Source organism: Panthera leo, chromosome A2 (assembly GCF_018350215.1).
Source record: "Panthera leo isolate Ple1 chromosome A2, P.leo_Ple1_pat1.1, whole genome shotgun sequence".
Classification (NCBI taxonomy): domain Eukaryota; kingdom Metazoa; phylum Chordata; class Mammalia; order Carnivora; family Felidae; genus Panthera; species Panthera leo.
Genome location: NC_056680.1, coordinates 51148685 through 51174663, shown reverse-complemented (window position 1 = coordinate 51174663; position 25979 = coordinate 51148685). Strand labels below are relative to the sequence as shown.

Genomic DNA, 25979 nt, shown 5'->3' with positions numbered 1-25979 from the left:
AGGGACTCTGTCTCCCAAGACAGTCAGGGAACTTCTGCCAAGTGCCTTGTGGAGGCAAGCAGGAACACAGGGGAAGAGGACAGGGGTTTCCAGAGAGGGCATTGGTATAAAATGTGGCAGACTGACCGGGTCAGAAGACAGCTGGATGTAAGAGGGTCAGCCTCTTGCCTCTGTTTATTCCCTGTAAGTTCAGAAACTAAATGGATTAGACACTGCCCCATTAAAGACCCTGCTGACTGGCAGAGAAACCAGCCAACAAAGGCTGATCAAGTAAACAAATAATCACATGATGTAAGTCAGAGATTTGCTTGCCTCCACCTGCTGTGCTCCTAGCAACACGACCTTGGGTGGGGGTGAGGGACAAACCCTGGCTACTAGGCCATACCTGGCTAATGCTATACACAGGGGGCACCAAGCTGTCCTGCCCCAAGCCTGGATGGCTCCAGGCAGCACTGAAGGTGGCGTGCATCCTCGAGGAGAAGTGAAGGACCAGCTGCTGGGCCTGGGTATCCATGCTCACATTCCAGGATGGGGCTGCCAGGGTGGGAAAGAGCATAATACAAGACATTCTGTTTGTAGGAATGGTTGGAGCTGGGTTGTGGTTGATAGAGAAGTCAGGGCAGGGCTAGAGTCTGGCTTGGTCACAGTTGGGTAAGGGTTAAGTGGTGGAAGGGGGTCCCAAAAGGGTCATTTATTGGCTCACCAGTCCCGCGGGGGCATTCAACGTGGCTGCTATTTCCAAAAGAGAACTGAGAAATCCAAGAATGGCAAGTCAGCAAGCTCTAGGCACCACCCATACCCTTCCCCATCCCCTGTCACCCATGCTTGTACCTTGAAGCAGAGCTGGGGGTGCAAGTCTACTCCCTCCAAAACATACCACTGTGGTAGGAGAAGGGAGTTAGTCAGGGAGCAGAGCCCTGGGCCCCAGGGTCCTGGGAGTCCTGGGCAGGCCTGTCTCACCCCCTGTGACTCTCGAGCCGTGGCATTGGGGAGGTCTTCACAGAGGGTGTGCCAGCCCTGCCTCTGGCAGAGGGAGGCCTCCAGCTTCAGTGGGCAGCGGAGTGTTAGAGCCATGACCATCTGACTGTGCTGGCTGTAGTCAGTAAAGTGCACTGACTTCCAGAAGTCCGAGCCATCTGGGTAGGCGGCAGGCAGGGGCAGAGAGTGAGGCCTGGGGAGGCCTAGGCCCTGCTTCAGCCTCAGCCTCGCTTTGCACCCCAATCCCCAGAGCAGCAGGGGATGACTTTTTGAAGACAGCCAGCAGAGTTGCTGGAATGTCTAGGTACCCAATAAATGAGCACGCCTTCTCCAGACTTTTTATGACCTTTTCTACTTAAACTGTCTCCTCTCCTTCCTGTGCCTCCATTCTGGCCAGCTCCCTGCTGCTCCCAAACTCAAAATCCATATATTTTTGCTTAGGTTCCTCTTAGAACCAGGAATGTTCCCCTCCCTATTCTCCTTTTGACATCCTGCCCATGGGGATCCTGCTTGGGTGGGCATCAGTTGGTTGAGCATCCAACTTTGGCTCAGTTGTGGTCTCATGGTTTGTGAGTTCAAGCCCTACATTCAGCTCTCTGCTGTCAGCATGGAGACTGCTTCGAATCCTCTGTCTCCCTCTCTCTTTGCACCTCCCCCACTTGTTCTCTCTCTATTAAAAATAAATAAACATTAAAAAAAATAAAATCCTTCCCATTTTCTGAGCCCACCTCAGGTGTCATCTTCTATAAGAGACCTTCTCTGCTCAGACAGCCTGCATGGGATTCTCCCTTTCCTGAGTTCATGATCTACAGCCTAATCCTTAATTATAACAATGGCTTGGACTGTAGGCTGCTTTGTGCTTCTCATTTATTATGTTTCAGGGTCCTGTCTCTTTAATTTTAGGATAATAACATATATACAGCATTTTAGACATCACCAACCACTTTCACATAAATATTGAATTCAACATTCATTTCCTCAACAGTTGGAAAGTAAGGCAGGGAAGGTATCACTACTTTACTGACGAAGAAACTGAGACTCAGAGAAGAATAAGTGGGATGTGACCCCAAGATTTCTGGTCCATCCTCTTAGAACACCACCTGCTGGGTCTCATATTTCTGAACCTCTCACAGTGCCTAGTACAATGTTCAATACTGATATATTGGCAGGCTGATTGGTAGATGTGATAGCCCTTTTCCCCCACCAACTCCACGGAAAGTGCCTGCATGGCTTCTGGGACTTCCTCCACAGCATAGGTGCAAAGTGTGTGTGTGTGTGTGTGTGTGTGTGTGTGTGTGTGTGTGTGTAAGAGAGAGAGAGAGGCTGTGAATACACAAGAGTGCATATGTACAGCACTTACAGGCTTCAGGCCAGTTCTGGAAGGGGCATTTTTTGCACCTCACAGTGTCCTCTTGCAGGTAGGATGCCTGCGGGGACAGGGGAGAGCAGTCAGGGAAGGTCATAGGAATGGCTTTTCCTGTATCACTTACATCTGAAACTCATTCTGGCTTGACCCTTCCCTGATGCAAGCTGCCTGAACTGGCAGAGCATGGATGAGGGGAAGCAAGGCAGCGTATGGGCAAGGGTAAGTGGTGTGTGACCAGAGTACAGGAGCAAGACCAGTAAGTATGGGGCTGGGGTTGAGTCCTCTTCTCCCTGGAGAGCAGAACCTATCCTCCCCAAAAAGAGGAGAGGTCCATGTTCCTCCACTTTTGGCTTCCCTGGCTTCTGCCCTCAGTGATTCCCAAGGTGTCCGGTGCCCTGTGTGGACCCCTTCCCCTGGACTGCCCAAACACCCTGGCTGTTGCTTTCTGCCTCAGGTATCTGCCTGAACCTTCCCTTTTGTCTCCTCCTGGTTAACAAGGTCCCCTGAATTTTCTGTTTAGTTCAAATAAGTCTTAACGCCAGGCACCTCAGCTTCATAAGGATTGGAGAGCTGCTATGGAGAGCTTATGGGGACAAGACTTTTGGAGCCACATGAAACCTTGCAGTGGCCACATGTGCCTCCACTGTGACTCTTCAGAACACACAGTGAAGGCAACCGTGTATTCTGTCTCTGTGGGATGAGGCCAGTCTGAACCAGGGAAAGCTGGGTTTGGGTAGGACTAAGTTGGGATCACCCCCCAAAGTGTCCCAGGACACTTCCATCTCTGACCCAGTGTGTGGCTCACAGTCAAGTTGGTAGCAGTCTTCCCAAGCATCTCATCAATACCCAGTCTTTTTAAGGCCTGACTTACTGGAGATATGCTTGACCAACTGTGCCTCTAGGAGTCCTAGGACTGGAGCCATGGACAACCCATACATTCTCCTCTGCTCACCTCTATGCACAGACACGGCAGAAAGAATTCATAAGGCAGGTCTACAGCATGGCCCCCAGACACAATTTTCTGTTGACAAAGCAGCAAAAGGAGTGAAGAGGTGCCTGCCGAAAGAGTTTAGGCACCCTGGACAAGGGCAGCAGGAAGCTGGGACCTTGGCCAAGGTCCTCTTATAGGAGAGTTATTTTTTTTCTTATAGGAGAGTTATTTCTTTCACCAAGAAACTTCCTCTCAGGGAGAAGGGAGGTCCCTGCTCTGTAGTCTATTTGCTCTGGGTATCTCAATATATGGAGTGGGGAAAGGGAGGAAATAGGGAAAGGATTATACATTTCTAGAGACCCTACTCTACGCCAGGTAGGTGCTAGAAGCATTAACTTGATTAATTAAATGCCAGCATCTAAAATGATCTTTGTTTTTATAAATGAAGAGAGCTGAGGGAATCAGAGGTATAGCCTCATTCCCTGCAAATGATACCAAGTGCATACAAGGGCATCCACAACTGGAGGTTCAAGTGGGGTATCAGGGCCCAGGTTGAGTGAATGGGGAACATCTCATTCTCTGAGGGGCAGCAACAAAAGGAAGGAGATGGAAGGGTACCAAGACAGATGTGACCACTTCCTGGCGGGGGGCGGGGCGGATTGAAAAGCCTTCTTAGTGCAACCTGAATCTCATTAACGGTCTTCTCACTGGGGATAAATGCCATATTCATTTCTCTGCTAGGCGTTCATGGCTGCTCCAGGTCTCTCTGTCTGCCCTTTCCCTTCTGCATTTTCTGTCTAATCCAAAGAAGGCTTAATGTTAGGCACTTCAGAAATGTAGTAAGGTCATAAACAATTACTGTCCCTCTCTGGGCCTCAGTCTCCCCATGTGTACAACAGAGAGGTCCTTTTTGCTGCAGTGCTGTGTGATCTGGTTTTTCAAAGGGAGACAACACTCCATACCTGGGCCTCGAAGGGACTGCTCAGCTCCTCGCATTCTAGTGCCCATTGGTGACAAAGACGCACACTGACCTCGGGTCCCGGGGGAATGGTCACTCGAATAGCCCGTGCCTCAGGCAGCAATTCAAAGGAGAACTCGGGCCCTGGGGAGAAGGAGAACTGGTAGTCTTGTCTCTTGGCCTTAGCACAGTCACCATTACTTGGCTGCACCCATCTCTGGTCATACCCCATGCCTACCTCCATGCCTTTGTGAGCTGGGTCTGGGGAGACCTTCCATTGCCTTTGCATATGAAGGTTGGGTCCTTTTAGAGCGTGATCCCTTGTGAGAGATGTCTGGGAAGGGGACAGCAATGTGATGACCCTTCTCAGACAGGCAACAGCTATTCAGCAGCTTCCTCTGTAGGCAGAGAACAGGGTTGGCCTTAGGCCAGGAATCGGGCTTCTATTACTGCTTCTGGAACCTGGGGTACCACAGGCAAGTTGCTCAACCTTTAGACCTTAGTTTCCCTAACTGTGTAACAGACAGAATAGTCTACTTCATCAGCATGTTCTCTATCTCTCATGTGGCTAGAGAACAAAATGAAAGGCCAGAAAGGAAAGGGCTGTGGGGTATAAGGCAGGGCTGGAACTGGCAGGGGGAGTACCTGAGCAGATGCTGGCATCTTGTGTCTCCTACAGAACCGGAACTTGTATGACTTTTTGTATTTCTGCACCAGGAAGTGGATCCAGCCCCCCTGGAGGTCTGCGCAGGAAAGGACACATTGGCTATCCAGCCCTTCACTGCCCCTCCCCTACCTGGAACTGTGGCCTGATGTTAGGCAGGAAGTCATTTGAGATCATGGAGGGTAATGATATCAAGCTTCTTTAGTCCTAAAAATTATGATATAGTCAAAAAAGGATTAATTCCTTAGGTAGAGAAAAAGCTATATATATGCAAAGATGTCCACTGTAGCATTATTTACAGCAGTGAAAAATTAGAAGCTGCCAATTGTTAAACACTGTCTGGGCATTTAGTATGTGCCAGGCACTAAGCTAGGCAATTAAAATACAGACTTGAATTAAGAAAGATCTTACTTTGTGAATAGAAGGTAATAATAGGAAACTCACAGAACTAAAACATTTTAATGCCAAGAATTGGTACCAGTGGAAAGGAGAAACACCTTCACAAAATGATAAAAGTGAACCCATGAATATCAGTCATGCTATGCTATTTTAGGATGACCTGTCTCTGTTGAGGTTGACAATAGGACAGACATCTGTTCTAGGATGATAAGTCCCACTTTCCTCAGACTGCCGCACCCCTGCCCCCTGCCCCCCGTCAATGCTCCTAATTCCCATCTCCACTGAGAAGGGCCCAAAGAGCTATTTCTCATACCTGAAGGATTTGACATCAGATGCAGGTGTAAATAGCAGGCGGGGAGCCAGAGCTGAGCACACCAGGACTTTAGAGACACAGGAAGGGCCAACTGGGTATGGCAAGGAATATGAGCAGACCCTCCTAGGAAGGATGATAAGAAAATCAAATGATAGGGTCCAAGAAGGTCCCTCTTGCCTCAGACAAGTTGCACTTGAGACTGAGATGTGTGGCTTTGAGCAAGTGACGGATCTCTCTAAGCCTCAGCTTCCTCATTCATAAAGTAGGACTGTTGTCAAGATCAAGTAAGATAATATGTGGGAAAATGATTTGTAAACCAGAATGTACCATAAGATATGAAGGAGTGTTGTATCTCCGACAGGAATGAGGGTCAATTAAGGGAGAGAGATTATCCTGTCTCTCATTTAATCCTCCCCTCAGCCCAGGGGCAACAGTTTTCATGGTACCATCATTTCTACCGCACTGCTCTACCCCTCAGAAATGGAGAGTCAGAGGGACTAAGGGCACTGCTTGCAGCCACATGTGGAGTATGTGGTGGAACTGCAATGCAAATCCAGGCTTGTCTTGATTCTAAACCCCGTGATTTTTCCTTGTTATGCTACTTCCCAATTTGGGAACAAAAATGACTAGCTCATTAGGGATCTGGAACAAAAGGGGCAAAGAAGAGAATCAGGGCAGGGAATGAGACTCACCAGTGAGTGCGTCTTCCTGAAGGCACAGGGCCCAGTAAGGGTAAGAAAAGAGAGAAGAATTATTAGTAGAGATTCCCATGGGGGGCATTCTCCCTGGGGTCTTTGGTTCAAATCACCTAATTCTAAGGTCCATAAGCTAATAGCCCATCCACTCTAGCTCTTTTCTTTCTAGCTCAACCCTGCCCAGGCCCTCAGCACACCAGAACCTTGGCTACCCCTTTGAGACCATATAAACGACACAATGGGGCTGTCACCAGGGCACAGGGACTTGGGAGGCAGGAGAGGACAGACCGAAGAGTGGGGACCTTTACCAGCCTGTGGCAGGCAGCTGTCCCCACTGGGCAGTGGGGGTATCTTACCATGTGGGAGGCCAGCAGACAGTGGGTGCTCCAGTGCAGAAGATAGGGGCAGCCAATCCCAGAGGAGGCAGAGAGGCCAATGAGCAGCAGGAGAGGCAGGAGCAGGGCCGCCAGTCTGGGGCTCCCCATGGACTTCCGTGGGGTCAGAGCCCCCAGAACATGGCTGCACAGCCTGAAGGATGGCAGGGACTTGTTGTTCAGTAGCAGAGAGTGCAGGGAGCAGGAGCCCTCGCCTCAGCCTGCCAGCCTGCCACTGCCCCGCCCTGCCCCAAAGCTCCTCCTCGATCCTAGATCCTAACCAGCCAGCCAGGCCACATTCCTTCCCCTAGCGGAGGGACTGAGGGACGCTTGCTCACGCCGCCCCCCCCCCCCCCCCCCCCCCCCGCCCCCTGCCCCAAATCCTACTGCCCCCACCTGGAGGGCAAGGGGCTCCTGCTCATGCAGAGAAATAACAGGAAAGAGGCCAGCACAGGGTTAGGAGGATGGAGGGCTGTACCTATTTCTTAACCCCTCCTACTGCCGCAACACCCGCCCACTACCGCTCTTGGACTTGGGAGCTTCCTTGGAGACATGCTACATCCCCTCACTTAGAGAATTAATAGAGCTATTAAGCACTGTTCTGCAATGGGGCCTGGAGACAATGGTGACCAAGGCACCACTTAGAGTTGAACAGAACAACAAAAAGTCATTACAGGATGCATATAAATCGCACATGCTCCCATACTCCTCCTGCTCCCTACCTGGGTGACCCTCAGGACTATAGCCTAGCTTCCTCTCTCCACCCAGCTCTTCTGGGCAAAGGGCTCCAAGCCAAAGGGACCTCCAGCTTCAAGGATCCTCTAATCAGTACTGTCTGTTCAGGAAGCCCCAGAACTCATAGCTGAGCCCTGGAGCTGAGGGAGCAGGCCCCATGCACTGACCTGGTTTTCTGTGGTTTCTGATGCTGACGAGGCTCCAGGCTTTGTGGGGACCCTCCCTATCATCCCACAGCTTCCTCCTGCTCATGGAGCATTTGAACTGCTTTAGTCCTCATTTTGGTGACACACATAGAAAGCAAGTTTGGGGCACACCTACAGGGTTAAGTCATCTTGAGATTGTAGCCTGACTATAACCTTCTTTAGGCCAATTCTGAGTCTTCAGGTCCACAGTCTGAAGACCCATTGTACTCATTATCCTAAAAATACCCTCTAACTTTTGAGTTCCTCAGAAGATAAGGACCCTTTCCTATTAGTTAAGTTCTCCAATGCACAGCAGTGGATGTCAAGAAATACGTGCTTTGGGCGTTCCTGGGCAGCTCAGTCAGTTGACTCTTGATTTTGGCTCAGGTCATAGTCTTGCCTTTGTGCGTTCCAGTCCTGTGTCAGGCTCTGCACTCGAAGTGCAGAGCCTGCTTGGGATTCTCTCTTTCCCTTTCTCTCTGTCCCTCCCCTGTTTGTTTTTTTTTCTCTCTCTCTCAAAAATGAATAAACTTAAAAAAAAAGAGAAATAGGTGTTTTGTAGTTGAATAAATATAAATGATACATTTAAGTAGCAATTTATCTGCTTCACATTTCACAAGCACTTTCATATTTGATCCTCCTAATCACTTTATGAGAGAGGTAAGTGATAATTATTCTTTTCATTTCATAAAAAACATTTCAGGGGCGCCTGGGTGGCTCAGTCGGTTAAGCACCCGACTTCGGCTCAGGTCATGATCTCGCAGTTTGTGGGTTCAAGCCCTGTGTCGGGCTCTGTGCTGACAGCTCAGCGCCTGGAGCCTGTTTCCGATTCTGTGTCTCCCTCTCTCTCTGTCCCTCCCCTGCTCACACTCTGTCTCTCTCTCTCTCTCAAAAATAAACAGTAAAAAGAATTAAAAAAAAAGAGAGAGAACACTTCATAAGGGAGCTCCAATTCTGCCAGCCTCCCACAGTTCATCTCATTTTCTACCATCCTGTAGTCTCTCTTCCCACTGCCTCATCTCCCTCTGCTCCTGGGAACCTAAAAGAGTTTGCATGGCAAGGATCTGTTTTTTGGCCTTGGAGCCGATCACTGCAAAAACAGATTAGTTAAGGGGCACCTGGGTGGCTCAGTTGGTTAAGCATCCAACTTCGGCTCAGGTCATGATCTCACAGTTCAAGAATTTGAGTCCCTTGTTGGGCTCTGTGCTGACATCTCGGAGCCTGGAGCTTGCTTCAGATTCTGTCTCCCTCTCTCTCTGCCCCTCCCCCACTTGCGCCCTCTCAAAAATAAACAACAAAATAATATTTAAACAAAAATAAATTTAAAAATCCGATTAGTTAAGATATGAAGGAAGAAAAATGTGGTCTGGCCATACTAAGGATAGGTTAAGTAGTTTTCCCCCTCAATATTTACCAAAACCAAAGTGGTTTAGATCTACATAACTAATGCAATTTCTAACGCTAAGGGCATAAAGTAAGAGACTTGGTTCTATTCTAGAATACTTTTCTTTCTTAACCTCTTATATCTTCTGCTCTGTCACAGTGAAAATATTTCCTTAATTTCTCCCTGACCCTGGCTGAAGTATGGTAGGAGAAGCAGAAAAGAAACAAAAGGACCCACATTCACACATACAAAGGGAAAAAAGAATAGAAAGGGAAGAACACGAGCACCTAGAAAAGGAAAAAGAATAAAGATGAGTAAGAAAGATAGAAGAGAGAAAAGAAGGTGTGTTTTATTTATTGTCTGCTAGTTTGCCTACTGACTGAAGAGTGTTCCAAAAATGATTTAAAGTCAAAAGCACAGAAGGTGAGTTCCAACACATCCTGGGAAAGAGTAGGGAATCAGTTCAAGATTTGCTAAACTCTTACTATCAGGCTCTGGGCCATATCTCATTTTATGAGTACTACAAGCCTTGAGGTCAGTCTTATTAAACCATTTTACCGACTGGAAAACACTAGGAAGATTAAGTAATTTGCCCAAATACAAAAATGGAGAGCTGGGACTCACCACCCTATCTTTCTGGCTCTTTCTGCCAGAACACACTGCTTGGGGAGATCTGTGGGAAGTCAGAGGGTTTCTGGGCCCTATGGTCCATGGAAATACTAGATTTAGCAATGTGATGTAGTTAGTAGGGTTAACAATGTGAAGGAAGGATTTGGAAAGAACAGGTCTTATGACAGTGAATTAGTGGTCAGACTTCCAGATGAGCAGAGATTGTTTGGCAAGTGTCAACACAGGAGTAACCGGCTGGAAATAAGAGGTAGCCAACTAGAGTAAAAGCCAACTGTAGCACAGAGGCCCTGTCCTCTTGCAAGATGGCTGAGCCTGCCTCATCTGTGGTTTGTGTCTGAAGGAGCGGACCCCAGACTTCATGCTCTAATAACCTTTACTTGGGGACCAAGCCAGCAGCTGAGGAAGTCTTGGCAGGCCCATGAACATGCTCAGAGACAGAGTACACTGTGGGGGCCGTGGACAGCTGTTTTTCTTGAGCCTTACTCTTATATGGACTCTGGTCAGACCATGCAGCAGCACCTCCAGGCTCTTTCTGTAATGGCTGATTCTTAAAGTCTGTTGGGGCAACTGTGCCTACTACTGTTAGGACACCTTGGACAAGAGGGGCCAACCCATTAGACAAATGTAAACCAAGAGTGGACAAGTGTCCCTTCCTCATTTCTGCTGTTCCAGAAGGGATCAACCTCTAGAATTCCAAGGCAAGAAATTACGCCTAACAGAGGAGGTAGGGACCCCCAGTGTGAGAAAGGGAAGTTAACAATGCTCTTCAAGGAAAGGGATCTGGATATTTATTAAGCACCTGCTATGTATTTTATTTAATCCTCACAATCCCGGTAGCTACTATGATTCCCACGTGTCAGATCAAAATCAGAGACTCAAGTATCTTGCTCAAGGCAAAAGGTAGAATTCCAACCTAAGTCAATCTAATATCAGAAACTGTTCACTCCACTACACCACACTGCCTTTCTCATGGACCAGATGCTAAGGGTCCCTCCAATGCCTATATTCTAGATGTGCAAACATTAGGGAATTACCATTCCTTACATTTATATACTGTTACATAGTTCACAAAACATCTTCATAATACTTCATTCGTCTTCAAAACAATCCTGTGAAATATGCAGTGTCGATCCTAGCCATAGGACTAGGTGTGCTGGTACTTGAACCCATCTTCCACCATCCAATATAGTGTTCTTCCCATTAACTCAAGATCTCTTTCAAAGGGGATCTTGTTTGCTTTGGGGAATGCTACAACCTTGAGGCAGGAAAAAAAAATGACTGGAAAAGCAGATTCCCAATAACCCAACAAGCAGAAAACAAAAATAAAACAAATGGCTTTTTCCCCCATTCACAGCTATTTCCATAATAGGTCTTCAAAAGCACTCTAAGACTATAAAATATCATTCCAATAATCAGAGAAAATTTTAACATTATTTATTTTTGAAAGTTTTCAAAGTTTTTATTTGCATCCCAATTCTTTGAAAATAATCAATTTGTGCCTGATGTACATAATTCCATTACCCACACATTTCCATCTGCTTTCCTTCACTCTCCAAATTCTACTCCTGCCGCAGTCTAATTTTTTCCTCTATGCAATACATCCTGACTTCATTCTATAGTAGGTCAAGTTACTTCATTCAACAGAGTACACACTATGTGTCAGGTACTGAGCAAGGGGTGAGGAAAAGACATGTAAACAAGTAATTCTGTCAATAAGAGGTAAAATAAAAATGCCATGTGGATTCAAAGAAAGAACCCTTTACTCCTCAAATTGAAGCAACCAGAAGGCTCCAGAATTACCACATAAACTGAATCTTGAAGGATAGGCAATAAAGGCATATGAAGGTATAAAGGGGAAATATTTAAGCAAACTGGGAAAACATGAAAGCAATTATGAGGACTCATGAGGTTGTACTGACCAAGAAAGACTGCGTGAGAGTATTGGGAGATAATGCAAGACTGGTACACTGGAATCACATCTTGGGAATGTCAAAAGATGGAAGTATTTTGATTGTTCAAAAAATAGTGGCACATTGTAGACTTGATGATGATCTAGAGCTGTGCTCTTGGTGTACTTGCTTGCACCACAGGGATGCAGGAAGAGGTGTGGGTATGAGGTGGAAGACAAGGAGCTAAGTTTGGTACACACTGAGTTTGAGATGACAATCAGAACATGTAGAGAAAAAGCTTTTGCAGAAGTACTACCAGTATCTAAGAGTGAGAGAGTGTATACCTAATGTTTATGGAATAAAAGAATGAGTTAAAAAGATGACTAGAACGCTGGAGAGGGCAGAGATCTGCCATTAGAGACCTGAATATCATCCAGAGACAATAATAAAGTCAAGTGGACAAGAACAAAGGGACACACATCTTTCCTGCAATAAATATTTACTGTATGTCAGACTTTTAGGTGTGAAAAGAGCCTTTAGTTCACAGGTCTCTTTCCCATTTCCATTTTTAACTTATCTGTTCCATGCCATCAGATCCCGTGCTCATTAGTTGTTTCACATGTATATCATGCTTCACCCAGATTGCAAGCTCCCTTACATGCAGGGATACTTTAAAAATCTTTTGGATGCCATAATATATTATTAGACACATAACTGACGATCTGTTAACAGTGAATGATAAACACGAATATCCAACCAAAAGAACCCATAACCCAAGCAGGATAAATGAGACTGGACCATTTTATAGGTGGAGAGATTAAATGTACGGCCCATGGTAGTTTCTGGTAATCAGTTGCAGGGCTGCTACTATGACTTATGTTCCCTATGCCACTTCACTTCTCTATGGCTACTTCCAGGTTTCTCAGGAAACTACCTACCTCCTAGGGCCTAAGGCCACTCAAGCAACATACCTTTCACACTCTGTCAAATCCCAACACAAGGCACAGGGTGGACAAGGCAGTTCTAACTTTATTGAAGTTCTTTTCATTAAAATGCCACAGCCTGCAGGGGGAGCCTCGCAAATGTTTCCTGCCCCACAACCTATAGATTGAAGTAGAATTTGATTTATTCCCTATCTCCTTCAGTCTTGGTGGCTAAGGGGTAATTGATGAAAGTGGAGAGAATGACCAAGAGGCAAGAATGAGGCTCGGTCTTAAAGAAAACCCCAGAAGGGCTTCAACTTCAACAAGTTTGTTCTACAGTTGTTGATCACCCAGTTCCAGCCAACCAGGAATAAGTTAAATATAGTTTTGCCACCTTAGCTGATGGCAACAGGAGGGGCTTTCCAGAACGTGGACTAGAACGCTAGAGCGTTTGCACTAGCTGCCAACATCACAGCTGCCAATATCACCAAAGATTTCAGAGCAGCTCCTCTACTTCTCACTCCACTCAATGGGAGGCCCAGGCTTCAACCCCACAGAGCAGTCCATCAGGCAGGCTTCATTTACGCTTCTTCTCCTGTGTGCTGGTGAACCAAGAGTCTAGGAGCTTCTTGCTGTAGTATAACTGCCAGGCATGCACTTGGACTGCCAGCACCAACACCAGGTACATGACAGAGACGGCAGAAAAACCAAAGAGGAAGCGGTAAGCCTTTCCATGGCGGTAGAGCTGCTGTGCAGCGGGGAACATCTCCATGCTGCCATAAATGAGAGGAGCTATGGAAAAGAGCCCCATGCTGATCATGGAGAGCACCAGGTAGCTAATGTTGTTTCGAGGGAAGGAGAAGAGGCCCAAGAGAGAGGGCACAATGCTCAGCAAATACGGATATTCCCACTGATAGGGCATGGCCACCTGGTCATGCGACAATAGCCTCAGGTGTCCCACACTCATCTTGGCAACCAGCAGCAGCCATATGACCAGATGCACGTAGATCAGCTTCTTGATTTCATACTTGAGGGTCACACTGTGGGGTAGAGCAGAGGAAGAAGTACCTTTCATTCAAAATTTTCTGACCACCAACTATATGCTAGGCAACTATAACGGAACACTGGGATACAAACATGAATAAGATACAGCCCCTGCCTGGAGGCTTGGGGGACAGGAACAAAAGAAAAAATAATAGGAAAATGAAGTGGAAGAGGTCTAGTAAATATATATTGCAAGATATATGAGATCACAGGAAGGAGTAATCAGTTCAGCTTAGGATGGGATGTCTGAGAAGGGGCGCTGGAGGAGAGTGATATTTGAGCTCTGAAGGGTGGGTGGAGCTGCACATACCATTAAGAGGTAATAGCATGCAGGCAAAAAGACATTAGCACTGTGTTCCAGGAAAGCAGGTGGTGCAGCAGGAATACTTTGCAGTGGGAAGGGGAGTAGCAGGATATGAAGTTGCAAAGACTATGAGTCACATAAAAGGCAAAAGAGTAACTCAGAGCTGTGTATTCAGAGAGATGATTTTGACTGCACCACAGGAATATAGCCTAGAAGAAGGAGATACTGGCAGTGAGGAAATCAACTCAGGCTGCTCATTATTTCCCCAGCTAGAATAGATTTTATATCCAAAGGAAGCACACATATTTCTCTTATTCTTCTCTCAGGTCCTAAATGTGTCCTCTTCACACCCCTGAGGGCAGTTTCTGCTCTGAACAGTCATCAAAACACCGGTTCGGGTTGTGATATCTCTTGGGCAGGGTCCAAGGATTAACAATGAAAGTAAAGTCCAAAAAGCTTGTCATTCTTCAAAACTCTGGAAGGATGTGAAAAACATTCTGGGAGAGTTTGATGGATTTAAGCAAAGAAAATCAATTTTTCCAAGTTTTTATTTTAAAAGTATTCATTATAGAAAATGTGGAGAGGTAGAGGTAAAAAAATCAGTCACCTGTAGACTTCGTGCTCCATGAAGGCAGGGACCAATTTTGTCTTTTTTATTTTTAATTTTTTTTTTTTAACGTTTATTTATTTTTGAGGCAGAGAGAGACAGAGCATGAACAGGGCAGGGGCAGAGAGAGAGGGAGACACAGAATCGGAAGTAGGCTCCAGGCTCTGAGCCATCAGCCCAGAGCCCGACGCGGGGCTCGAACTCACGGACCGTGAGATCGTGACCTGAGCTGAAGTCGGACGCTTAACCGACTGAGCCACCCAGGCGCCCCCAATTTTGTCTTTTTTAAAAGAAACTTTTTTGTTGAAGGTATAACATGCATACAAAGACCAGATCTGTTTTTGCTTATTACTGTATCCTCAGTGCCTAGCACAATGCCTGATGGGTAGAAACTCAATAAAGATTTGTTGAATAAACGAATGTAGAAATACCCCTTACAGGGGAATGTTCATAAAATTCATTCCAGGCAAGTAAAGGGTGGACTCTATGGTCCACATTCCCCAAAACGGCCCGAAATACAACAGCTACCATGTATTGGACAGACTCTCTACACGAATTACTAGCTCACTAAATTGTTCACCAAAACCTAAATAGATTACTTTTCCCTTCACAGATAAGGAAACTGAAGTTCAATTAAAAATTGGGTTTCCGAGGTCACAGGAGCCAGCGTCGGAAGACTCAGGAGCCTAGAGGGTAGGGACTGGACCCTCCCAAGGCAAAGGGAAGATCACGGGGTGGCGTTTATGGCAGCAGTGGGGCTTCCCGAAACTGGGGACAGGCCCTAGGCCAACATGGGAGGAGGGGACTTGGCAGGTGCGCACTGGCGGGATGCGGGGTGGAAGTAAGACCCCGAGGCCGGCCGGCACCTCTTCCCAAGCCCTACGGGTTCCGGCTGGAGAGAAGGGCTCCGTGCTTCCAACCTCACTTTCATACCTCATCTGGTAGTGCATGGCGACGCGCTCCCGGTGCTGAAAGTCGCTGCCGTCGGTACCGGCCGCTCGCGGGCCTGCCCGAGATGCCATTATCCCCGCCCCAAATCCCGGAGCCCCTTACACCGACCCTCGCCGCAACTACCGGGCCAAGAACCCTAAACACCCGGTTACCAGAGCCTTCACTCGCCACCCTAACAGCGGCGCGTTTCTGTGGGGACAACTTCCGGCCTCTCTGTCTCAGGAGGACCGACTCTGTGGTCACGTCCTCGCGCACGCGCACGCTCTCTGGACCAGGCCCGATCCTGACTCTGCCCTTTTGGAGTGCGGAAGCAGTTAAGCGGCACGGAAGGCATCTTTTTGCCATCTTTCTGCACCGTATCTTCTAGATTATCAAACACGTTCACTTTTTAAACTCTAATATGAGTTTAAGACAGCGCTGTCTCCACTTCACAGATGGGGAAATGATACTTTAAAAGGTTCTGAAACTGTCCCAAAAGCACACATCATTGACACATAGATTACTTAATCATTGCAAAGAGAAAATGGTAACTTTATAGTGGAAAAACCTGGGGTGTACCCCTTAACCAAGTAAAGTTAACTTGAACAGTAATAAGACAAACTGACATCCTGTTACATTGAGAACACAGCATCACTTCTGTGATCTTTCTGGCAAAAATACTTAATCTGAATCTAATCATGAAGAGATGATAGATTAAATTTAAGGATATACTATAAGATAACTAGATTGTATTTTTTTAAATGTGAAGGCTATGAAAGAAAAAGAAAATCGTGTCTTTTTTTAATGTTTATTTTGGAGAGAGCATGAGCGGGGAGGGGCAGAGAGAGAGGGAGGATCTAAAGCAGGCTCTGTCTAGACAGCAGAGAGCCAGATGCAGGGCTCCATCTCACAAACCATGACATCATGACCTGTGCCAAAGTTGCATGCTTAACAGGCTGAGCCACCCAGATGCTCCAGAAAATTGTGTTTCTTAAATAGTAAGACTTGAAAGTTGAAATGACCACTCAGTCCAAGGGCTGCAGAATGGATGAAACAGGCATGAAAACATTTATCTCCTTATACATCTCTAGCAGAGTTCTTGAATGAGCATTGTCAATGAGCAGTAACATTTAGAAAAAAATGTTTATTTTGAGAGAGAGTGAGCATGGGGGTGGGGTGGGGGGGAAGGAGAGAGAGAATCCCAAGCAGTCTCTCACTAACAGAACAGAGCTTGACACAGGGTTTGATCCCTATGACCTAAGCTGAAACCAAGAATCAGAAATCCAACCAACTGATCCACCCAGGCGCCCTGAGTAGTAATATTTTGAAAGGAATTTTTTTTCTGAGCAGTAGGTCTCAACCAGCTTAAAATATTCAGTAAAGCACATTACAAACATCCATGTTATCATCCAGGATTTGTTGTTCCATTTATAGAGCACAGTCAATAGATTCAGTATAATTTTTAAAGGTCCTGGAACTTTTGGGATGGTAAGTGAGCACTGACTTCAACTTAAAGTCACCACCTGCATTAGCCCCTAACAAGAGACGCAGCCTGTCCTTTGAAGCTTTGATGCCAGGCATTGACTTCTCTCCAGCTATAAAAGTCCTAGATGGCATCTTCTTCTAATAGAAAGCTGTTTCATCTACATTGAAAATCTGTTGCTTAGCATAGCCACCTTAATTAATTATCTCAACTAGATCTTTTGGATAACTTGCTGCAGCTTCTACCTGCTGCTTTACCTTGCACTTTTATGTTACAGAGATTCCTTAAGCCTCATGAACCAACCTCTGCTAGCTTCACACTTTTCTTCTGAAGCTTCCACACCTGTCTTAGCCTTCATAGAATTGAAGAGAATTAGGGCCTTGCTTTCAGTTAGGCTTTGGCTTAAGGAAATGTTGTAGCTGGTTTGATCTTTTATCTAGACTACTAAAACTTTATATCAGTAATAAGCCTGTTTCACTTTCTTATCATTCGTGTGTTCACTGGAGTAGCACTTTTACTTTCCTCCAAGAACTTTTCCTTTGCATTCACAATTTGGCTGTTTGGTGCAAGAGGCCTAGCTTTCAGCTTACCTTGACTTTCAACATGCCTTCCTCACTAAGCTGAATCATTTTTCGCTTTTGATTTAAAGTAAGAGACTTGTGATTCTTCCTTTCACTTGAACACTCAGAGGCCACTGTAGGATTACTTATTGGTCTAATTTCAATCTTCCTATGTCTCAGGAAATAGGTAGGCCTGAGGAGAGGGAAGGAGATGGGGAGAGAAATGGCCAATTGGTGTAGCAGTCACAACGCACACACTTGTTGGTGAAGTTCTCTTTCTTATATAGGCATGGTTCATGGTGCACCCAAGCAATTATAATAGTAACATCACAGATCACTGATCACAGATCACCATAACAAATATAATAATAATGAAAAAGTTTGAAATATTGTGAAAATTAACAAAATGTGACCCAGAGACATGAAGTGAACAATTGATGCTGGAAAAATGGTGCTGATAGAGTTGCTCAACACAGGGTTGCCACAAACCTTCAATTTATGAAAAATGCAATATCTGCAAAGTTCAGTAAAGTGAAGCACAATAAAGTAAAGCACAATGAGGTAAATTATGCCTGTATCTGTCCCCTCTCCCTATACTCTCTAGAATGTCTTTTCTTGCCCTATGGAAATCCTGCTGACCCTTTAGAATCTATCTCATTACTCCAGAAAAAATCACCTGCTCCCACATCAGTTCCCATGGTTCTTGCCCAGTATGTTGCAGTGTCTGTTAAGCCTGGTCTAGGACCGTCTGTGATAGAATCACCTGGGATTCTTATTAAAAACATGTATTTCTGGGTCTTACCCTTACCCAAATAAATCATTCTTCAGAGTTGGGCCTGTGATTCTTTATTTTTAATGTGAAATATTGACTAGATAATGCATTTATGTGGTCTAGCAATCAAACAATATAAATAAATTTATGCACAATGAGCACATGAAAAGATGGTTGGCACCATTAGTCATTAGGGAAATGCATTTCCAAATCTCTATCAAATACCACTTCACACCCACTAAGATGGCTAAAAAAAGACAGACAATAACAAGTGTTGCCATGGATGTGGAGGAACTGGAACCCTCAAATATTGCTGGTAGGAATGTAAAATGGTACAGCTACTTTGGAAAAATAGTTTGGCAGTACCTCAAAAAATTAAATATAGAGTTACCGTATGGCCCAGCAATTCCATTTCCAGATATATACCCATGAGAAGTGAGAACATACATCCACACAAAAATTTGCACACAAATGTTCATAGCAGCATTACTTAACAGTAGTCAAAAAGTGGAAACAACCCTATGTTCAACAACTGATGAATGGATAAAAATGTAGTGTGTTCATAAATGGAATGTTATTTGGCAGTGAAGAAGGATACATTCTACTACATGGGTGAACCTTGAAAATATTATGCTCAGTGAAACACTAGTCATAAAAGACCTCATATTGTATGATCCCATTTATATGAAATATCCAGAATTGGCAAAGCCATAAGACCAAAAGTAAAGTAGTGCTTAACAGAAGGAAACAGGAAGTAATTGTAATAGGTATGCAGTTTCTTTTTGAGAGTGATAAAAATATTCTAGAATCATAGGGGTGTGAGCCCTGCATTGGTTTCTCTGCTGACAGCACAGAGCCCACATCAGATCCTCTGTTTCCCTGTCTGTCCTTCCCCTGCTCATGTGTGCTCTGTCTCTCAAAACTTAATAAACATAAACAATATTCTAGAATTATGTAGTAATGATCATTGGACAACTTTGTGAATATACTAAAAACCTTTGAATTGTACACCTTTTTAAAAAATATTTATTTTTGAAAGAGTGCAAGTGGGGGAGGAGCAGGGGGTGGGGGACAGAGGATCTGAAGCGGGCTGTGCGCTGACAGCAGCAAGCCCGCTGTGGGGCTTGAACTCATAAATCAGAAATCATGACCTGAGCCAAAGTTGGATGCTCCACTGACTGAGTCATGCAGGTGCCCCGAGTTGTACACGTTAAAAGGGAAAACTTTATGGTATGGAAATTATATCTCAATAAAGCTGTTATTTTAAAATATAAATGTATTGTATTTTAAAATACAAAAACCTGGATGGTTTAGTTGGTTAAGCATCCGACTTTGGCTCAGGTCATGATCTCATGGTTCATGGGTTCAAGATCCACATCAGGCTCTCTGTTGTCAGCACAGAGCCTGGTTCAGATCCTCTGTCCTCCTATCTCTCTGCCCACCCCACCCCACCCCTGCCCCACATACACACAATGGTTCTCTCTCTCTTTCTCTCAAAATAAATAAATAAACTTAAAAAGTATACAAATGGTCAGAAGGGAAGGGCAATGATTGAAAAGCATGATCATTTAGATCAGTGATTTGTGACTGCTTTTGTGCAGCAGTCTTCCTTGGAAGCCTGGGGATCCCTACTCAGAATGAAGTTTAAAATTTTTTTTTATACATTTATTTATTTTTGAGAGACAGAGCACAAGTTGGGGGAGGGGCAGAGAGAGAAGGAGGCACAGAATCCGAAGCAGGCTCCAGGCTCTGAGACATCAGCACAGAGCCCGATGCGGAGCTTGAACTCCGTGAGATAAGGACCTGAGCTGAAGTAGGACGTTTAACGTTTAACCAACTGAGCCACCCAGACGCCCCCAAAATGAAGTTTTTAAATGCACAAAATAAAATATATAAGATTACAAAGAAAGCAAATTGTATCAAAATGAAGTTCTCCAATTTTTAAAACACATACAACAGTGAAAACTCCTACCCTCAACTCTGCTCCACATCCCAGGTCTAAACCCAATCCACCTGACTCTACCCAACAAAGGAAACACTTTGTGTTCATTTTAAAGTTACTGTATGTATTCCCAGAGTTTAAGCACATACAACCAAATGTAAAGTCATATTCTTATTTTACCCTTTTTAAAATACAGAGGCACTGTATTATACACACTATGAAAGACCTTGGTTTTTATTTTCACTTAATAATATATCTTGGAAGGCGCCTGGGTAGCTCAGTCAGTTAAGTGACCGACTTCGGCTCAGGTCACGATCTCGTGATTAGTGAGTTCAAGCCTCACATCGTGTTCTGTGCTGACAGCTCAGAGCCTGGAGCCCGCTTAGATTCTGTCTCCCTCTCTTTCTGCCCCTCCCCTGCTTGCACTCTGTCTCTCTCTCTCTTTCAAAGATAAACAAACATTAAAAATTAAAAAAAAAATAGATCAAATTAAAAAAAAAAAAACAACAATAGATCTTGGAGATTTTCCCCAGATCATTCTCACTTATTTTTTTTTTGTAGCTTCCTAGTGTTATTCCATTATATGAATATAAGATAATTTATTTAACCTGCCTCTCTTGTAGGATTTTTGTATCATTTCCAATATTTTTCTATTACAAACAGCTTCAGTTAATAACCTTATGCACATTTCACTCATGGGCAAGTAGATCTATAGTAGATCTGGAATCCCAGAAGTGTTATTGCTGGGTCAAAGAATATATGGTGACTGTAATTTTGATAGATCTGACCATATTGCCTCCCATAGGAGTTAGACCAATTACATTCTCACCAACAATGTGTGAATCTGTCTGACTCCTTGCTTCCCCACAGCTTTGCCAACATTTGCTAGTCTGATGGGTGAAGAATCGCATCTCTGAGTACTTTTGTGTTGTATTTCTATTTATTTATTTTTTTAATTCTATACGTGGGATTAAAATGTCTTTTCATATGTTTAAAGGTCATTTGTATTTCATTTCCCTAAACTACGTTCATATCTTTTGCCCATTTTTCTACCGTGTTTTTGGTCTTAGTTTATATATAGATAGATGAGGAAGGAGAGAAAGAGAGAGAGAGGAGATCAGCATCTTGCCTATATTAGTTGCGATATAGCTTTCTTTTTTTATGTCTTTTGACTCTGCTCAGGTATGACAAGTTGAACATGCAGAATACTTTTTAAATGTAGTTGAATGCATAATCTTTAATGACTTCTCAGTTTTGAGTCATAGATACAGTCCTTCTCCACTCCAAGGCATCGCAAATGATTTCTAGGCACTTCAGAGTTTAAGAACTGCTCAGATATTTGCCTCTCCCACTGGAATGTAAGCTCCCCAGACAGAGATAAGAACTGAGTCATCTGTGTCCCCAGCAGCCCATAGTGCTTGGCTTAGTATAAATGCTCAAGAAAATGCTTGTTGAATAAATAAATGCCAACGGGCTCCAAACCATCCTCTTCTCCTGAGCACTGTGAAGAATTCTCAGGTCCATGGAGCCATCCTCCACCTTAAGGCAGATGCTCTTGGGCTTTACCTTGTGGCTATCTTTTTCTTTAAAAAAATTTTTTTAACATTTATTCATTTTTTGAGAGAGAGAGGGAGAGAGAGAGCCAGAGTGTGAGCGGGGCAGGGGCAGAGAAAGAGGGAGAGACAGAATCTGAAGCAGGCTCCAGGCTCTGAGCTGTCAGCACAGAACCCAATGTGGGGCTTGAACTCGTGAACCATGAGATCATGGCCTGAGCCGAAGTCGGAAGCTCAACTGACTAAGCCACCCAGGTGCCCCTGTGGTTATCTTTTTCTTATCTGTGTCTGCTTTCCATGATACACAGGGATTCATCAGGGCCAGACTGCTTCTGAGTCATCCATTGGCCTACCATGGGACAACTCATCACATGTTAGACATTCAATAAATGTTTGAGGTATGAATATCCAAAGGAGGGGCCCAATCCATTTCCCAGTACAAACTACTGTTTGTACTTTTCTTCCGACTCTTGGACTGTCTTTTTTTTTTTTTAACATTTATTTTTGAGCCAGGGTGGGGGGCAGTGTGGAGAGATAGTGGTGGGGAGGGCTACAGAAAGAGGGAGACAGAGGATCTCAAGTGGACTCTGTGCTGATGGCAGTGAGCCCGATGTGGGGCTCAAATTCATGAAACATAAGATCATGACCTGAAATTTAAGATACAAAATAGATGAATATAAGGGAAGAAAGCAAAAATAATATAAAAACAGGGAGAGGGACAAAACATAAGAGACTCTTAAATATAGAGAACAAACAGAGGTTTGCTGGAGGGGTTGTAGTTGGGGAGATGGGCTAAATGGGTAAGGGGAATTAAGGAATCTATTCCTGAAAGCATTGTTGCACTATATTCTAACTAACTTGGATGTAAATTAAAAAATAAATAAATTATTAAAAAAAAGAAAGATCACGACCTGAGCTGAAGTCAGATGCTTAACCTAGTGAGCCCATCCAGGCACCCCGACTCTTGGACTGCCTTAAAGTTTAGTGACCCATGCTCCTGTCTCCTCACCCTGCTCATTCCCTTTGCAAATCCTTTACACTGATGTTTCCTTTGCCTCGAATGTTCCACCAGGACTTCAAACAGATTGGTTCTTAGCGGTAGGATTTAGCTTGAAGTTCACCTCCTCTGAGGCTTTGCCTATACCCAGAGACCAATGTAACTTGCCAGCCATTTGTTATCATACCACTTTGTTGAACATCATTATCTGAAATTCTTCTGTTTATTTTGCATATTCATACATGGTCTGAGTGCCCCTAGACCCTGGGAATGTCCACTCCTTGAAGCATGGGACAAGACTATCTTCTTCCTTGCTGTATTCTCAGCTCCTGGGAGGACTGGCACATAGTAAGTGCCTAATAAATATTTGCTAAATGAACGAATGAATTACTGATGGCTGTCTGGGAGCTCCTCCAGGAAAGGATTTAGATAATAATAATAATAATGATGATGATTTATTGAGCCTGAAGGATGCACTAAGTTTAAGTTTTTTTAATTTATTTTGAGAGAGAGAGTGAGTATATGTGTGAGAAGGGGAGGGGCAGAGAGAGAGAGAGGGAGAGAGAGAATCCCAAGCAGGCTCCATGATGTCAGTGAGGAGCCTGACACGGGGCTCAAACTCATGAACCATGAGATCATGACCTGAGCCCAGATCAAGAGTAGGTCACTTGGGCTCCTGGGTGGCTCAGTCGGTTAAGCGTCCGACTTCAGCCTGGGTCACGATCTCGCGGTCCGTGAGTTCGAGCCCCGCGTCGGGCTCTGGGCTGATGGCTTAGAGCCTGGAGCCTGCTTCCGATTCTGTGTCTCCCTCTCTCTCTGCCCCTCCCCCGTTCATGCTCTGTCTCTCTCTGTCTCAAAAATAAATAAACGTTAAAAAAAAAAAAAAAAGAGTAGGTCACTTAACTGACTGAGCCACCCAGGCACCCCAGGAGCTATCTTTAATTCCCATTTATCAGATCCAACTGAAGCTTAGAAGAGTTACATCACACAACTAATGCTAGACCTCTAGTTCTCAGAGTGGGGTTCCTGAGGAGTCACACACTCAAGATCACCTGGGAATCTGTTAGAAGTGCAGTTTCTTAGGCTCCACCCCAGTCATACTGAGTTGGAAACTCTGGGATGGGGCCTAGCAACCTGAATTTTAACAAACTCTGGGTGATGATACACAATGTGAACACTTTTTTAATTTAACTTTTTATTTTATTTTATTTTGTAAGTTTATTTATTTATAAACTTAAAGGGGAGAGGAGAGAGAAAGGGAGATAGAGAGAATCCCAAGCAGCTCCATGCCCAGCGCAGAGCCCTACGTGGAGACATGGGGCTCGATCCCACTACCCTGAGATCATGACCTGAGCGAAAAGCAAGAGTCACTCACCCTACTGTGCCACCCAGGAACACCTGAACTCTTTTTTTAAAAAGTCTTATGAATCACTTATAAAAGTAGCAACAAACAAACAAATAAACAGCTTTATGGAGATATAATTCACATACCACACAATTCACCCACTCTAGTGATCAAGTCAATAGTTTTTAGTACATTTTCAGTTTGTGCAACTATCATTAAAATAGACAGTGACTATGGTGCCTGGGTAGCTCAGTTGGTTAAGCATCTGACTTCGGCTCAGGTCATGACCTCACGGTTCATGAGTTCGAGCCCCACATCAGGCTCTGTGCTGACAGCTCAGAGCCTGGAGCCTGCTTCAGATTCTGTGTCTCCCTCTCTCTCTGCCCTTCCCCTGCTTGCTCTCTGTATCTCTCAAAAATAAATAAACATCAAGAAAATTTTTTAAATAGACGGTAATTAGATTAATTGATTAGAACACTTTTATCTCTCCTGAAAGAAACTCCACTATTCCCCATTAGAATCATTCCCCATCCCCCTTCCTCCCCAGCTCTAAGCAGCCACTAATTTATTTTCTGTCTTTATAATTTTGTCTATTCTGGACATTTCATACAACAGGAATCATGCAAATATGTATGTGGTCTTTGTGACTGGCTTCTTTCACTTTGCATGTTTTCAAAGTTTATCCATGTAGTAGCATGTATCCTTTTTATTGACAAATAATATTACATTATGGATATGCCATATTTTGTTTTGTTTCAAGTTTTTATTTAAATTCTAGTTAGTTAACATATAGTGTAATATTGGTTTCAGGAGCAGAATCTAGTGATTCATCACTTAAACATAACACCAATGTTCATCATAACAAGGGCTCTCCTTTGTGCCCATCACCCATTTAGTCCATCCTCCACCCACCTCCCCTCCAGCCACCTTCAGTTTGTTTTCTATAGTTAAGAGTCTCTCATGGAGCACTTGGGTGGTTTCGTTGGTTAAGTGTCTGACTTTGGCTCAGGTCATGATCTCATGGTTCGTGAGTTCCAGTCCCCAGTCAGACTCTGCGCTGACAGCTTGGAGCCTGCTTTGGATTCTCTGTCTCCCTCTCTCTCTCTGCCCCTCCCCCACTCATACTCTGTCTCTCTCAAAAACAAATAAACATTAGGGGCGCCTCGGTGGCTCAGTGGATTGAGCATCAGACTCCAGCTCAGGTCATGATCTCACCTCACGGTTCGTGGGTTTTAGCCCCGCATCAGGCTCTGTGCTGACAGCTCAGAGCCTGCAGCCTGCTTCGGATTCTGTGTCTCCCTCCCTGTCTGCCCCTAACCCACTTGCATTCTGTCTCTGTCTCTCTCAAAAATAAATAAACATTAAAAAAATTTTTTTAACAAATAAACATTAAAAAAAGAGTCTCTTATGGTTTGTCAGATATGCTACATTTTTACATTTTTTACATTTTATATTTTTACTGATAAAATCCATTCACCAATTCATGAACATTTGAGTTGTTTCTACCTTTTGGCTATTATAAACAATGCTATGAACACTTGTGTATAAGTTTTGGTGTGGACATACGTTTTCATTTCTCTTGAATACATATATATATGGAAAGAGGAGTTGTGTCTGTGGCAAGCAGCACAGAACAGAGAGGAGAGCAGGGGAAAGTGAATAACTTCTCTATATATATTTATATGGACTAATGTGGAAGACACAAAGACTTGTACTCATGTTAGTTGCCCTCCCAGCACGTGCATGATCTCTTCTGCTGCCCTTGGGTTCCGTGATGTTCCCTTCCCAGCCCTCAGTCGCTGACTCAGCTGCTCTCCCATAGTTGGTTATTTTTTATTTGGGGCTTTAGCCATGTATAGGGAGGGGAGGGTGTTCTTTCCAACCTCAGGTCCCAACTGTCTTCACATTATTAACGCCATGTGCCCTCCTCCAATAAAACTAGCTAGTTGGGTGTGGTTATTTTATATATATAAAATAAAGATTGAATGAGATACAATGAATATATATAGGAGTAGGAT

The 25979-nt window shown here is 44.5% G+C and overlaps 2 protein-coding genes across 4 annotated transcripts in view; both read right to left on the bottom strand.

The window, feature by feature from the left end:
• The window catches only part of IL17RE (interleukin 17 receptor E), a 46911-nt gene that overhangs the window by 4537 nt on the left and 16395 nt on the right, over window positions 1-25979 (bottom strand). The window contains exons 1-13 of one of the 3 annotated variants that reach the window (XM_042910481.1): window positions 7581-7984; window positions 6661-6832; window positions 6302-6317; window positions 5610-5732; window positions 4879-4976; window positions 4472-4631; window positions 4238-4377; window positions 3297-3365; window positions 2339-2405; window positions 961-1136; window positions 832-879; window positions 704-749; window positions 386-534 (exon numbers count right to left, since the gene is read on the bottom strand). In XM_042910481.1, the coding sequence (XP_042766415.1) occupies window positions 386-534; window positions 704-749; window positions 832-879; window positions 961-1136; window positions 2339-2405; window positions 3297-3365; window positions 4238-4377; window positions 4472-4631; window positions 4879-4976; window positions 5610-5732; window positions 6302-6317; window positions 6661-6789 (1221 nt within the window). In that variant the 5' untranslated portion in view covers window positions 6790-6832; window positions 7581-7984. Of the gene's footprint in view, window positions 1-385; window positions 535-703; window positions 750-831; window positions 880-960; window positions 1137-2338; window positions 2406-3296; window positions 3366-4237; window positions 4378-4471; window positions 4632-4878; window positions 5105-5609; window positions 5733-6301; window positions 6318-6660; window positions 6833-7580; window positions 7985-25979 lie in introns of those variants that run through there. The other 2 variants (XM_042910476.1, XM_042910487.1) reach the window with 2 other exon arrangements.
• JAGN1 (jagunal homolog 1) lies at window positions 12513-15529 on the bottom strand. Its single transcript, XM_042910617.1, has 2 exons — window positions 15313-15529; window positions 12513-13464 (listed from the first exon to the last, which is right to left on the bottom strand). Exons 1-2 carry the CDS (start codon window positions 15399-15401, stop codon window positions 13002-13004), a joined length of 552 nt encoding a protein of 183 aa, XP_042766551.1. The 5' UTR covers window positions 15402-15529; the 3' UTR covers window positions 12513-13001.

What these genes read in the sequence shown, in the direction of transcription:
- JAGN1 (XM_042910617.1), bottom strand. Translation starts at nt 15,401, where the DNA reads ATGGCATCTCGGGCAGGCCCGCGAGCGGCCGGTACCGACGGCAGCGAC. An exon ending in GCCATGCACTACCAGATGAG is followed by an intron (nt 13,465 to 15,312) that starts GTATGAAAGTGA and finishes TCTACCCCACAG; the next exon opens with TGTGACCCTCAAGTATGAAA.